Source organism: Cryptomeria japonica, chromosome 3, assembly GCF_030272615.1.
Source record: "Cryptomeria japonica chromosome 3, Sugi_1.0, whole genome shotgun sequence".
NCBI classification, from domain to species: domain Eukaryota; kingdom Viridiplantae; phylum Streptophyta; class Pinopsida; order Cupressales; family Cupressaceae; genus Cryptomeria; species Cryptomeria japonica.
In genome coordinates, this window is record NC_081407.1 from 936,844,940 (window position 1) to 936,857,113 (window position 12,174).

Below are 12,174 nucleotides of genomic sequence, written 5' to 3' on the forward strand. Positions count from 1 at the left end.
AAAAAATAAAACTTAGGAAAATGGAAAAATCAACCAAGTTATACTGTTGAAACACCCAAATCAGTATCATTGATGTAATTTTGTAAATTATATTTGAGAACTTGATAAATTTTCATGCTTACAATCACTTTAAGAAACATTAAGTGAAATCAAAACTTCTGTACAGCCACTAATTTAACAATCCATTTGTTTAATAATGTCAATAAAAATCACAAATAGAAAGCAGAAAACTTTAAAGTGTTCCTATATAATCATCTTTAGAGTGTGCATATCTTTTATGACCAGAGGTTATATATAATAATCACGATGTCTAAGTTGTTTATCTACTAGAGTAATCATTCTAGAGAATAAAATTGGAGAAATGTTGCTTCTTAATCTGTACCAGGTCTAAGTTTTTTCAACATTTTTATTATCTTGTACAAGGTCGATTTGGACGTAACTAAAAAAGTTCTGATCATGTTTACCTTTCAAAAAGACCAATTTTAAGAATTACATCAGCCAGATTGGAATTCGCCTTCCCAACAAGCTGAAAAAGCTTCTTTTGCTTCATGGTAAAAGTTCCAGTCTTTTCCATTCCTTTATTTAAATCAATAAATTCTCCAACCATACCATCAACCTGAAAATAATTTCCAACCAATTTCAGACAGATGTCCTATACAAAATAAACTAAATAAAACACCAATTCCTAAACAGTCAACAACAATCAAGTACGACATACAAGCATAAAAGATACCTGTCGAACAAAGTGATCCAATGCAATGCTTTGTCCAAGCACACTTCCAATGATGCGAATCCCATCAATGTCAAGTCTTTTCATAACTATGTAATCTGGACCACCTTGCATCCAGGTCTCCAATGATGGCTTCTCCACTACTGCATAATCTGCATTACAACAAGAAACTTTCAAGATTTAGGATTTTGCTTGCTTCATATTAAAATCAAAAAATCTAAAACTGAAATAAGAATGCTCACTCTTATTGATAATTCTTTAAATGAAATGCTTCTTATCAACAAAAAACATAAGAGTTATATTGGTTGAACAACAAAGATGATCTTATAGATTTTTTATGATACTATAAGAAAAAACATGACTGACTTTATGAAGACAACCATAACTCTTTGGGAACCATCTTCATCTTCCTCGCATTCCCTATAACGTATTAAACTATGCAAACTCTATGTACACCTTATTATGCAACTTCAAACTATGCAAACTCTAAGTACACCTTATAATGCAACTTCAAATTTGTAACTTAATTTGTTTGTACTTGTAGGTGTTGGAGCCCTTGGTGAGAGGTTTCCAATTGGTGTATGAAAATCAAAACCCAATGGTATTATGAGGCCATGAATAGGGCCAAAAAGGTCATCTAAAACTATTACATGGGGGATAGAGAGAAATTTGATCCCATTATGAGATCATTGATCGAAGGTGGAACAATCAACTCCACAAACCCATTCATGCAACAGGGTACTACCTCAACCCCAATTTTTACTTTCTTCAATAGCTTTAGAGACCTTTATGACGTGTTTGTGGAGGGCCTCTCAGCATGTATTAAGAGGATGACACCCAGAGTTGAGGTGAGTGACCTCATTATTTCAGAATCGCAAAACTATAAGCAAGCTTGGGGGAAGCTCTTTTCTTGCCACTAGCTATTTGAGGAAGATCCACTCAATCCCCAAGTAACAAAAATTGAATTCTTATATCGTACAAGCTACAAATTACAACTATTAATAAAATATTGCTTGCTTACAAACTCTTGAATATCTTAATTGCATGTTTTTAGTGAGAAGATTGGGGTGGAAATACAACAAATCTTCAAAAATTAGTCTTTTGAATCTTGTCTCAACTTTGTAGCACTTCTAGCTGTGGGCACAATTGGAGATTGTTTGATGTTATTCACAAAAAGAAGCACAATAAGTTGACTCAACAACAAAATAATGACCTAGTTTTTGTGCAATACAAACTTAGGCTTTGCACAAAAAAGGGTGGAGGACAAATCAAAGGAGCTTATTGATTTGAATGAGATTGATTGCTATAATGATTGGAGCACACAAGATGAACAGCCCTCTGTGTTTAGGCTATGGAAAATGTGGCTGGAGGAGATGTAGAAGACACTGGATTGGATAACCCAATGTGGCAGAGGAGTCATTATCAAATAGTAGCAAGGTGGGAAGGATCACAAGCCTAAAAGAAGTCACCTCTAAAGACTTAGATTGCAATAAAACACCTTCAGTTACGATACCATGCCTTCAGTTTGTTAATGACTGCACTTAAAGTGGCCACAGTTTCAGGACTGCCCTAAAACTGTATTAAGAAGTATCTGTGAAGCAACTAAAATCTGCCAAGCCTCATTTTTTTCTTCAATGCAGATCAAAGATTGCAGGATAGGAATTTTTTGGCTTTTTCAGTGCAGACTTGCCAATAAACCTACAAACTCTAATGTCCAAGGTAAGATTTACAAGTGCATTTTGGGCAAGGCTAATTGATATAGTAAGTAGCAGGAAGGACAGGCACAGAAGAAGCTCTCATCTGCTGGTAAGCTACAAATGCCTAAATTGTTGTTGCAATCTCTCCTCATTTATTTTAGGTAGATCTCACTTATCCCATTGAAGATCTATGATGCTGCTGTCAAAATATGGCATCTGTTTATATTTTTGGCAGGGTACACATGAAACAAACAGATCCTCTTATTACGTGGAAGTAAGATATGCCTTCTTATAAGATGTACTGGTGTGGGAGCTAGCAACCTTACCAAGTTAATGAAGACTCTAGGAAAAATTGTTTGGAGGTTACTTATAGACAAGGACATGCTTGGAGTAAATAAATCAAGGATAAATACCTGGATAATATAGACCCAATTCTAATCTTCACAATAAGAATATGTGGAATATGACCATATAGGTTCTGTGGAATATGTGGCAAGTGAATCACATCTAATTAAGGAATGATCAATGGGTTCTATACTCACTTTGAGCAACAATAGAGATTTTTTAGGCTTCAGGATGGTGCTTGAGAATGAGTGGAGAAATAAATCTCAGAACTACTGAAGGGAATGCAAGAAAATGAGATTTTCTGGAAGGGAGCTTGCAGGAATTATGGCTTCAAGGAAACAATATTTTGCAGCTAGCAAAAATGATAAATAAAGGAGTAGTCAATGAACTGGGATAGGAAGGGGTTGAATCCAGGAACTAATCTGCCAAAAGTGGATACTTCAGACTCACATTCACAAGAAATGAAATTCATTCAATTAGACACAAGAAAATGGGATTTTCATCAGAAAGCAGAAGACACCCAACCTGGAAGGGCCCTTGCAGATGATGGCTCTAGGTAAACAACATTTAGAAGCTACAAAAGAAATTAAAAAACATGAAGAGACAAATTGAGATGGGAGGGGGCTGAATCCAGCAATTAATCTGCTAAAAGTGGATATTGTAGACTTGCTGCCACAAGAAACAAAAGTTAGTTCCTTTGGATAACTATGGTACAGTAATGCTTCATCCAAAGAAAAGATTTTCTGTTGGCTTGCTTGTGCCAATGAAATTCTTAAGCAAGATAATCTCCTAAAATGAGCCTCTCAGGATCGTTTTAGATGTTATCTTTGTAGAGTGAGAGAGAAAGCACGGATCACCTCTTACCCTGTTGTGATTTCTCTAAGAAGCTATGGTACACGCAATTCTAGGAATTAAAGTTTGTTGAATGCCTCCCAGAGAAAATTAAGGATTGTATCAGCATTGACAACAAGCAACTTCAGGTGGAGGAAGATAAAGTAAGATAGGAAATCAGTTGCCTCTCCTGCCAAGGGTGATATGGAAGAAAAGAAATGAGTGCATCTTTTAGGATAGAAGGAAAACCTTTGAGTGTACTTGGAATCAATTCCTGATTGTCAGGGACGAGGTATTTGTTTAGTCCTAAATGTATAATTGGTGAATAATCAGATAACACAGTATTTCCTGCACGTACCAAGTATTCATGGAACAGAACAATTATACATCATAGCACAAATTACAAATGATAATAATTAGACCAGAAAGTTATATCCTTATTCCAATGTCCAGAATCGTCCATACATGATCCCCTGCCGAGGTTCCAACCAAACAATATATAGACCCGACGGTTGGCCAAGTTGCCAACCGTCACCAACTCCCAACTACCCGACGGGAACCTCTTGGCAATAGCAAAACATAAACACACATAACACTTATAATTGTTATTCGTACTAACATACGTTTTTACCCCTAACATTAGCCCCCCCAAAAACGTAGTCGTCTTCCAAACGACTCAGACAAGAGAAACTGAAATGAAAAACATAGCTAAGACCGAGAAGAGGGAGGAGGCGTCCCTGTAGTGGCAATAGGAGGAGGTTGTGGTCCGGCCTGAATTTTCAGGTTCTTTTCTACCAATAACTATCGTTCCCGCGCTTTCTTTACCATGTGAGCCGCTTCCATTAGCTTTTTATCTTTTTGCTCCAACTGTGAAGTGAGCACCGCCACCTGGGCTGCCAATGCCTGTGCCTCCTCCTGCATACTGCAGCGGGCTTCACATGTAGTCATCTTCATTTCCATCTCCTTCCTCAAGCTCTTCTCTTCTATGGCCAACTTCGTCTGCTTCCTGCTCTCTTTTTCCAGGGTTACTATGTACATCTGTTGGGCCTCTTTCTCTACTTGATGTTGCCGCATCTGTAAGTACACCTCTCGAAAAGTTCCCTCCATACTGCGAAAGATGGTGCCTAAGGTGCCTGAGCCTCCTATCACGTGCCTGTGGGTCCAGTTTTGAATCATCTCAAGTGTACTATTATCCGACCATCCCTGCTACTCAAGGTGCTGTGTGAACTCATCTTTGCACCCCTGGGCCATAAAATGACACAGTTGTGTAGCGTCTGCTGAATTACCAACCTCCATCTGTCCAGTAAGCTAAGCCATGTCGCGTGCAACATCCGAGAGTCCTTGTAGCTCTACCAAGAATCGTCTAAGTGAGCCTGCTGGGTCATTCGGATCAAGTAGTGTGATATGAAGTCCAGTGAGAGTCCCCTCTAGGCCACTGCTCTGCTCGTCCCTTCCCTGTTGCACCTGGTTAGTGGGTCTCTCCTCATCTGGGACAGTGACCTCTCTATCTGGAGTCATGCCTGGCCCGATGGCCATGTTATGTGGTGCGGGGGAGGGGGGAAGGTTCGGGGCGAGCGCGAACTATCCTAGCCATCCATCCAGCGAAGCATCTATATCCTCATCTGTCATAGTATCCAAGGCTGCCTCTAAATTAACTGATACAGTACTGGTCTCTGCTGCCATCATACCAGTTTCTATTACCGCCGTACTAGTTCCTGTTGTCGTCGTACCAGTTGCTGTTGTACCAGTTTTTGCTGCCATTGTACCAATTTTTGTCGTACCAGTTTCTACTGCCAATACGGCCAAACTGATCTGTGGCAACGATACTCGTCGTTGTGCCGGCGGCTCCCCTTCTCCAATCTTCTGGAATAATACCCCCACTAGTCGTACATCTCCTACTAGGCTGGCGACTGCAAGCGCCTCCTGAGGTACCAGGTGTGCCGAAGCTAATTTTGAGGGCATAAACTTTACCCTCGTACTCTTCCATTGTGCCTGCAATCCCCCCTGTTGCTCCTCTTCGTCATCTTCTTCCTGCTGGTACGACTTTGTTTCCTCTTCCTCCTCTATGGTGGTGTGTTCCGACAGATGGAACCCTTCATCCCCACTTTCCTGTTCTTCCATTTCTTCCGCTTCCTCAGAATCCTCGGCACTGCTATCCTCTTCAATTTCCACAGACGTGTCTAGCTTCCTCCTCTTCCGTGTGTGTTGCGATGTGTCACTAAGGATGTCCAGGTGAATGTAGTAGTACAAAGTGGGTTTATTTGGTTTGACCCATCTGTGAGGTTCAAACGTCCCCCAATCCTCTGGCGGTACATACAGGCGTACGGCATCTAGGAACAAGTTGATGGCATGATGGCACATGTAGAATGCTTTGTGTTCTAATCTCAGGAAGTCGTGAATGCATTCTGCCAGGAGTTGCCCCCTGTTGTACACTTTCCCACATCTGATCCCATTCATTAACCCAATCATCCATATGGCGATGTCCGAGGCCCGACTGGCCCCTGTCAAGCGGCTTTTAACCAGGTCCATCAACATCCTCCATTCTCCTGGTGTGATAAAGCTACGCTTCATTCCTCTGCTATCGACCCAGATGCACTTCCACTGTTCTTCTGTGAGGTCGTCTCTGCACACCAGGTCTATCAACCATTTTTTCTTTTCTCTGGTAAGGTTTTTGGTTGGTTTGGCAGCAGATGCTCCTTTATCCGGTATGCCAAATACGCGCCTGAAATCCTCAGGTTTGAATGAAACCCGCATTGTGTACCCTTGGAACTGGATGACCGAAGCTCGTTCGTGAGGGTTATAACCGGATACCATGGTCCGTAAGACTAGCTCGAACTCCTTAATGTTAAATATGGGCATCTGCATAGCGTGATCGACCTATGCTTTTTTAAGCGATTCCTTCATCACATGGTCTGGAAGGTTTTCCTCCCACCAAGTACGGCATTCATTGCCAGTCACACTCTCGAATGCTGCGTTTGTTGCCGTGAGTTCCTCTGAGTCCTTTGTTGCATTCAGTCTGCTCCTGGTTTTCCTGCTGCTAGCAGGCTCTGTGGCAGTCATGGTTGTACTGCAACTGACTTTCTCTGCCCTTCTGCCCATACCCCTTCCTAAGTCATTATAACCGCCTGACAGATTGTCTCGCCAGTTGGTATGGCCCATTGTGTCACTCTTCGTTTCCTTGTTGTTCGGCCTCCTTGATTGTCCTAACAAGTGCCTACCGTACGGATGTCTTTACCTGTCCACCTGGTACCTTACGTCGTACGGACCTCCCTGTCTACCTAACTGATGTCGTACGCCGTACGAACTTTGCCTTGGGGGCGTGGTTGATGCTGATTGCTGTACGGATGTTGATGCTGTTGGTTGTTTGGATGTCCCTGACTGTCTGGCAAATGTTGATGTTGGTTGTCGTACGGATGCCTATGGCTGATACTGTTGGTCGTACGATTGTCTCTGTTTGTCTGGCAATTGTTGATGCTGGTTGTCGTACGAATATCTCTACTCTGCACGTACTGGCGGAAGTGTGTCGTACACCGTACGGTGGGGGTATACCCTCAAGGGTTATGGTCGTACGGTAAGTCTGTACGTCGTACGGTACTATAAGTTGACAACCCCCTGTTTCTCCCAAGCCGTACTCGTACGGCGAATGGCCTGCTCTTCCACGTGCCGCAATTCCAGTCACTATGTGTCGTACACTGTACGGAGCCTGTATGTCGTACACTTGCTCCCCTTCTGATGAGTTTTGTATACCTTACACATGCGGTAGCCTAAGGCTTTCCTTTCTTGTCTTCCGTACCCCATACACCGTACAGTGGCTCCAGTCTCTCTTGCCTTGAATCCGTACTCCGTACTATATGACCTCTGCGTTGTATGATAGACTCTGGCAACCTTCTGCAACCCGTACGCCGTACGGTATGACCTCTGTGTTGTATGATGGATTCTGGCAGCCTTCCGCAACCCGTACGCTGTACGGTATAGTCCTCGGATTTTCTTGCCTGCTTGATCGTTCACTCCGTACACTATACGGAATTGTTCCCTCTAGTGCGTCCGTACACGTGCTTCATACTATTTTTTCTGTCCTTGCAGCATGCCACTGATCCGTACGTTGAACGACTTCCTTTCGTACGCCCAGCCTTGTTCGGCTCTCTGGTTCATCTTCCTGTGTTTTGTCTAATGAGGCTTCATGGGGGTTTTTATAAGCTTTTCTCCTTGCCAGAATTATGGTTAGGTAAAAATGCCTTATCAATTTAATATAAAATAATTTTTTCTTCAGCAACCTTACTTTTTCTCTATTATTTTTTCTTCTACTTGCCTGGTTTTTTAATTTGTTCCTACCTGCTGATTGGAACTCGAGCTTACTTGCTTTTTTCCAATACCTCTCACCCTTCCAAGCCCCTTGTTTTTCCATTCGTCTTGCTTCTTTCATCTGGCACGGCTTCTTCAATATTAGTTTCCTCGCCTTTAATTTGCCCAGGTACCTTTCGGTTGTAGAGTTTTGTCACCTTTGTTTCCATCTTGCTTGCCTATTACTTTGCTCTTTCCTCCCTTCCTTCCTTGGTTCGACGTTCCTCGCCTTATCCTCTTTCCATTTCTTGTTTAGCTCCTGTTCGGAGTCTCCCTCCTCATTGTTCCTCCTCTTCACTCCCGGTGTATTGTTGGGCGTCCTTATTTTTATTTCCGAGTCATGCAACCAAGTACACACATGTGGTAGTCTTTTGTAGCATTCTTGTGCGCAGCAGGTCCCTATGTATTCTAGGTCCCATATTTTGTCCACCAGTGGTGCGAGTCCCACACCCTTGTAGCGGTCGTCAATGTACCGGTCCCCGTATTGGTGGTACTATTTTACTCTTTCTCCATCGATTTCCGATGGTCCAGCAGGGTTGGGAATCACCCGATATAATGAGTTAGGTCCGACTTCCACCTCGCCTACTCCAGACGCGATGACAAATAGATCCTCTGTCTTCAGTACCATTTTTAAACATGGTCCTAGGGTTGCCCCATATTCTTCCAGGTTGCCCCATATTCTTCCAGGTTGAGTTCTTCCTCTAGGTCCCCCGGCTCTACCTCTTCAAGGGGGTTCTCAGTCTTCCTCCGAGCTTTTGCTTCTTCATCAATGTCATATGCGACGTATCCCTCCTGAGCTCCTTCGTATGGGACCCGTTTTTTCCAATATCCTGACACCCATACCCACACCGCTGGGTCTCCGAAGTATGCATTCATGAGATGTTTGTGAATCCTGGGGACTGCTACACCTTCCACCCTTTTTGGTACAAGTCGCTCTTCCGGTAGGGTTCCCCTTGTACTACCAGGTCTTCCTTGATCTCCTTGTTTTGACCAATGGTCCAATGTCCTCTTGTGGCATATCCTAGCATGTTGATTCCAATCACAGGTTTATTCCTTTCCCTATAGATTTTCAACTTGGAACCGTTCACGGGGTCCCTAATCAGAGTGTTATCCAGAGTCGCAAGTTTCACTGATCCGTTCCTGCCAACCTCTCTAATTTTATAGGGAGCCAACGGACCTTGAACTTCCCTGGTCGAAGTTCGTTCCGACCATTATACTTCAAAACTAACTGTCCCAGTCGAAAGTTGGCCTTCCGCAGATGTTGGTCGTGCCAATGCTTTCGCCGACGTTGTGCCACCTCAGTCGCCCATTGTGCCATCAGTCTCTGTTCATCCAACTTTACCAACCCATCAAGCCTTGCATTCATAATTTCGGTGTCCCCTAATCGATTTTCTACCCCCACCCGAAGGCTTGGCACGGTGTACTCAGCTGGTACCACTGCCTCCTGCTCATACATGAGCTGAAACGGTGTATGCCCGGTAGTGACTTTGTATATTGTACGGTAGGCCCATAGCACAGCTGGTAGTCTTTCCTCCCAGTCCTCTTGTTCTACCCCACATGACTTGTAGATTATTGATACCAACACTTTGTTGGTTGCCTCTGCTTGTCCATTAGCACGAGGATAGTATGGGCTGGATAGGTTATGGAATATTTTAAATTCCATGGTCATGGTACGGATTACCTGATTGACGAAGTGCACTCCTCTGTCACTAGTGATTCGAAGTGGTATCCCGTACCTGGTGACAATTTGTTTGTACAAGAATCGTGTCGTACTCAGAGGTGTGTTATCGGGCAAGGCCATAGCTTCTCCCCACTTAGTGAGGTATTCTGTGGCAACCACAATGTACTTGCACCGGTGAAGGCTACTTGGTTTCAGAGGTCCCACAAAGTCCAAGCCCCATTGTTCGAATAGCTCTTGCGGTTGCGAGGAGAAGAGAGGCATGAAATCCCTCTTGAGAGATTTTCCCGCTCGTTGACAGGTGTCGCATCCGATCACCCACTCTCGAGCGTCCGTGTGTAGAGTTGGCCACCATAGCCCTGCCAGCAGCACTTTCCTGGCGGTTGCATCTGGTCCCATATGTCCACCTGCCAATCCGTCGTGTGCCTCCTTTAGTACACTACAAACTTCCTCCTCCATGACACACCTCCTCAAGATTTGGTCGGGACCCATCTTGTATAGAAGTCCATTAATTAGTTGGAAGGTTTTGCTCTTTAGTGCCAATTTCCTCCGTTCCCCTGGGGGCATCTCACTTGGAAATGTGGAAGTAGATAGGTACTGCCCTATCTTTTCATACCAGGTTGGTAGTATTGCAATTTGGAACAAGTGTGCATCTGGAAAGTCTTTGTTTACTCCCTCGGCTGGTTCTCCTGATCTGATCCTTGATAGCTGATCTGCTATCACATGGGACTTCCCTGGCCGTACGACAATGGTGAAGGTGAATTCTTGTAAAAGCAATAGCCACCAACTTACCCTCCCTTGGATGATTGGTTTATTCACTAGGTACATTAGTGTCTGGTGGTCCACATAAAATGTGAACGGCGTGGCCAACAAGTAGTGCCGGAACTTCTAAACTGCATACACCATCCCTAGTGCCTCTCGTTCCGTTGTGCTATAGTTTCTTTCTGCTTTTGACAAGAGTCGACTTGCGAAGAAGACGGAATGGTCTAGTCCTTGTGCCCCCACCTGAGCGAGGGTAGCACCAATTGCAAAGTTGGAGGCGTCCACGTGCACGTGAAACTCTTTGTTCCAGTCTGGGTATACCAATATTGGTGCACTCACTAGTCGGTCTTTTAATTCCGTGAAGGCTTCTTCTTGCTCCGTACCCCATACAAAGGGCTCTCCCTTCCTTGTCAACTTATCTAATGGCCACAACACCTACACAAAGCCCTTGATGAACCTCCGATAGTAGCCTACGTGGCCGAGGAATGATTTCACCCCTGTTACGTTCGTTGGACTTTCCATGTTGACAATTACTCCTATCTTGTCTGGGTCTGTCTTCAATCCTTCCTTACAGACGATGTGGCCCAAGAGTTTCCCTTGTGGTACCATAAATCTGCACTTCTTTGGGTTCAAAGCTAGCCTAGCCTTCCGACATCTTTCCATGCACTCTCCCAAAGCCTTCAAATGGGTGTCCTGATCGCTAAAAATCGACCACTTGTCCAGGAATGCTCTAAAATTTCCTATTGAAATCTTGTCAAAAATGTGCAGAATTATTCACTGGAAGGTCGCGGGCGCGTTGCATAGCCCGAAGGGCATGCGGTTATAGGCGTACACGCCTTCCTCCACCACAAATGTGGTCTTCAGCTTATCTTCTTCCGGGATACTTATCTGGTTGTACCCGGAGAATCCATCCAGGAATGTGTACATCTCGTGCCCGGTGACTTCTTCCAAGATACTGTCAGTGAATGGGATCGGAAATGGATCCTTTATGGTTACTGCATTTAGGTACCTGAAGTCCACACATATCCTTGTTTGATTAGCTTCTTTTTTAAGGGAGATGACTACTGGGGAGACCCAGTCACTTGTCTCCACTTTGAATATAATCCCTGCTTCTAGCATTTTGTTGATCGCCTCATTGACTCTAGCTACATAGTTTTTGTTCATCCTATACAGCCTCCTTCGTACCGGTTGGGCTCTCGGTACAAAGGTTATGCGATGCACGCACAGCTCTAGCGGTACTCCCTTCAAGTCTTTGTAGGTCCAGGCAAAGACATCTTTATATTCCAGAAATATCTTGAAGGCTGCCGCCTTCAGTACTGGGTTCCAATCATCTCCTACTAGTATCATCTGAGGTACTGCTTCGTTGCCTAGATTAATCTTCTCCACATCTCATTCCTCATACTTGATGGGTTTATCCCTTTCAAACTGGTGTGCTGGCGTGTCATCCACTCTTGCCATTCCTTCTTGATATCTACCAAACTCTGGGGGAAAGGATTGTTCCTCCATCCCCCCGCTTGATTCTCCTAACTCACATATTTGTAGCATGTGACATTCTGGGTGGAAGACCTCATAGTCCTCCATTTGCCAATGAAAAAGTCCTGCCATCAAACTGGCTCCATCCTCCGAAAACCCGTCCAACTCCAGCACTCCTTCGTCGGGCTCTTTCCCTCCTCTGCCTCCTTCAGAGCCCCACTCCCATCGATTGGAATCTTCTGAATCGGAGTCTGATGATGCGAGTTCTTCGCTGACGGACTGGTTCCTGAGATCAATTACATACTTATGACCGTCAC

General features: G+C 43.9%; 1 protein-coding gene across 2 annotated transcripts in view; it reads right to left on the reverse strand.

The window, feature by feature from the left end:
- The window catches only part of LOC131072938 (protein RETARDED ROOT GROWTH, mitochondrial), a 147,268-nt gene that overhangs the window by 77,846 nt on the left and 57,248 nt on the right, over positions 1-12,174 (reverse strand). For both annotated transcript variants that reach the window (XM_058009242.2, XM_058009241.2), the window contains exons 4-5: positions 734-882; positions 465-616 (exon numbers count right to left, since the gene is read on the reverse strand). In XM_058009242.2, coding sequence (XP_057865225.2) covers positions 465-616; positions 734-882 — 301 coding nt within the window. The remainder of the gene's footprint in view (positions 1-464; positions 617-733; positions 883-12,174) is intronic.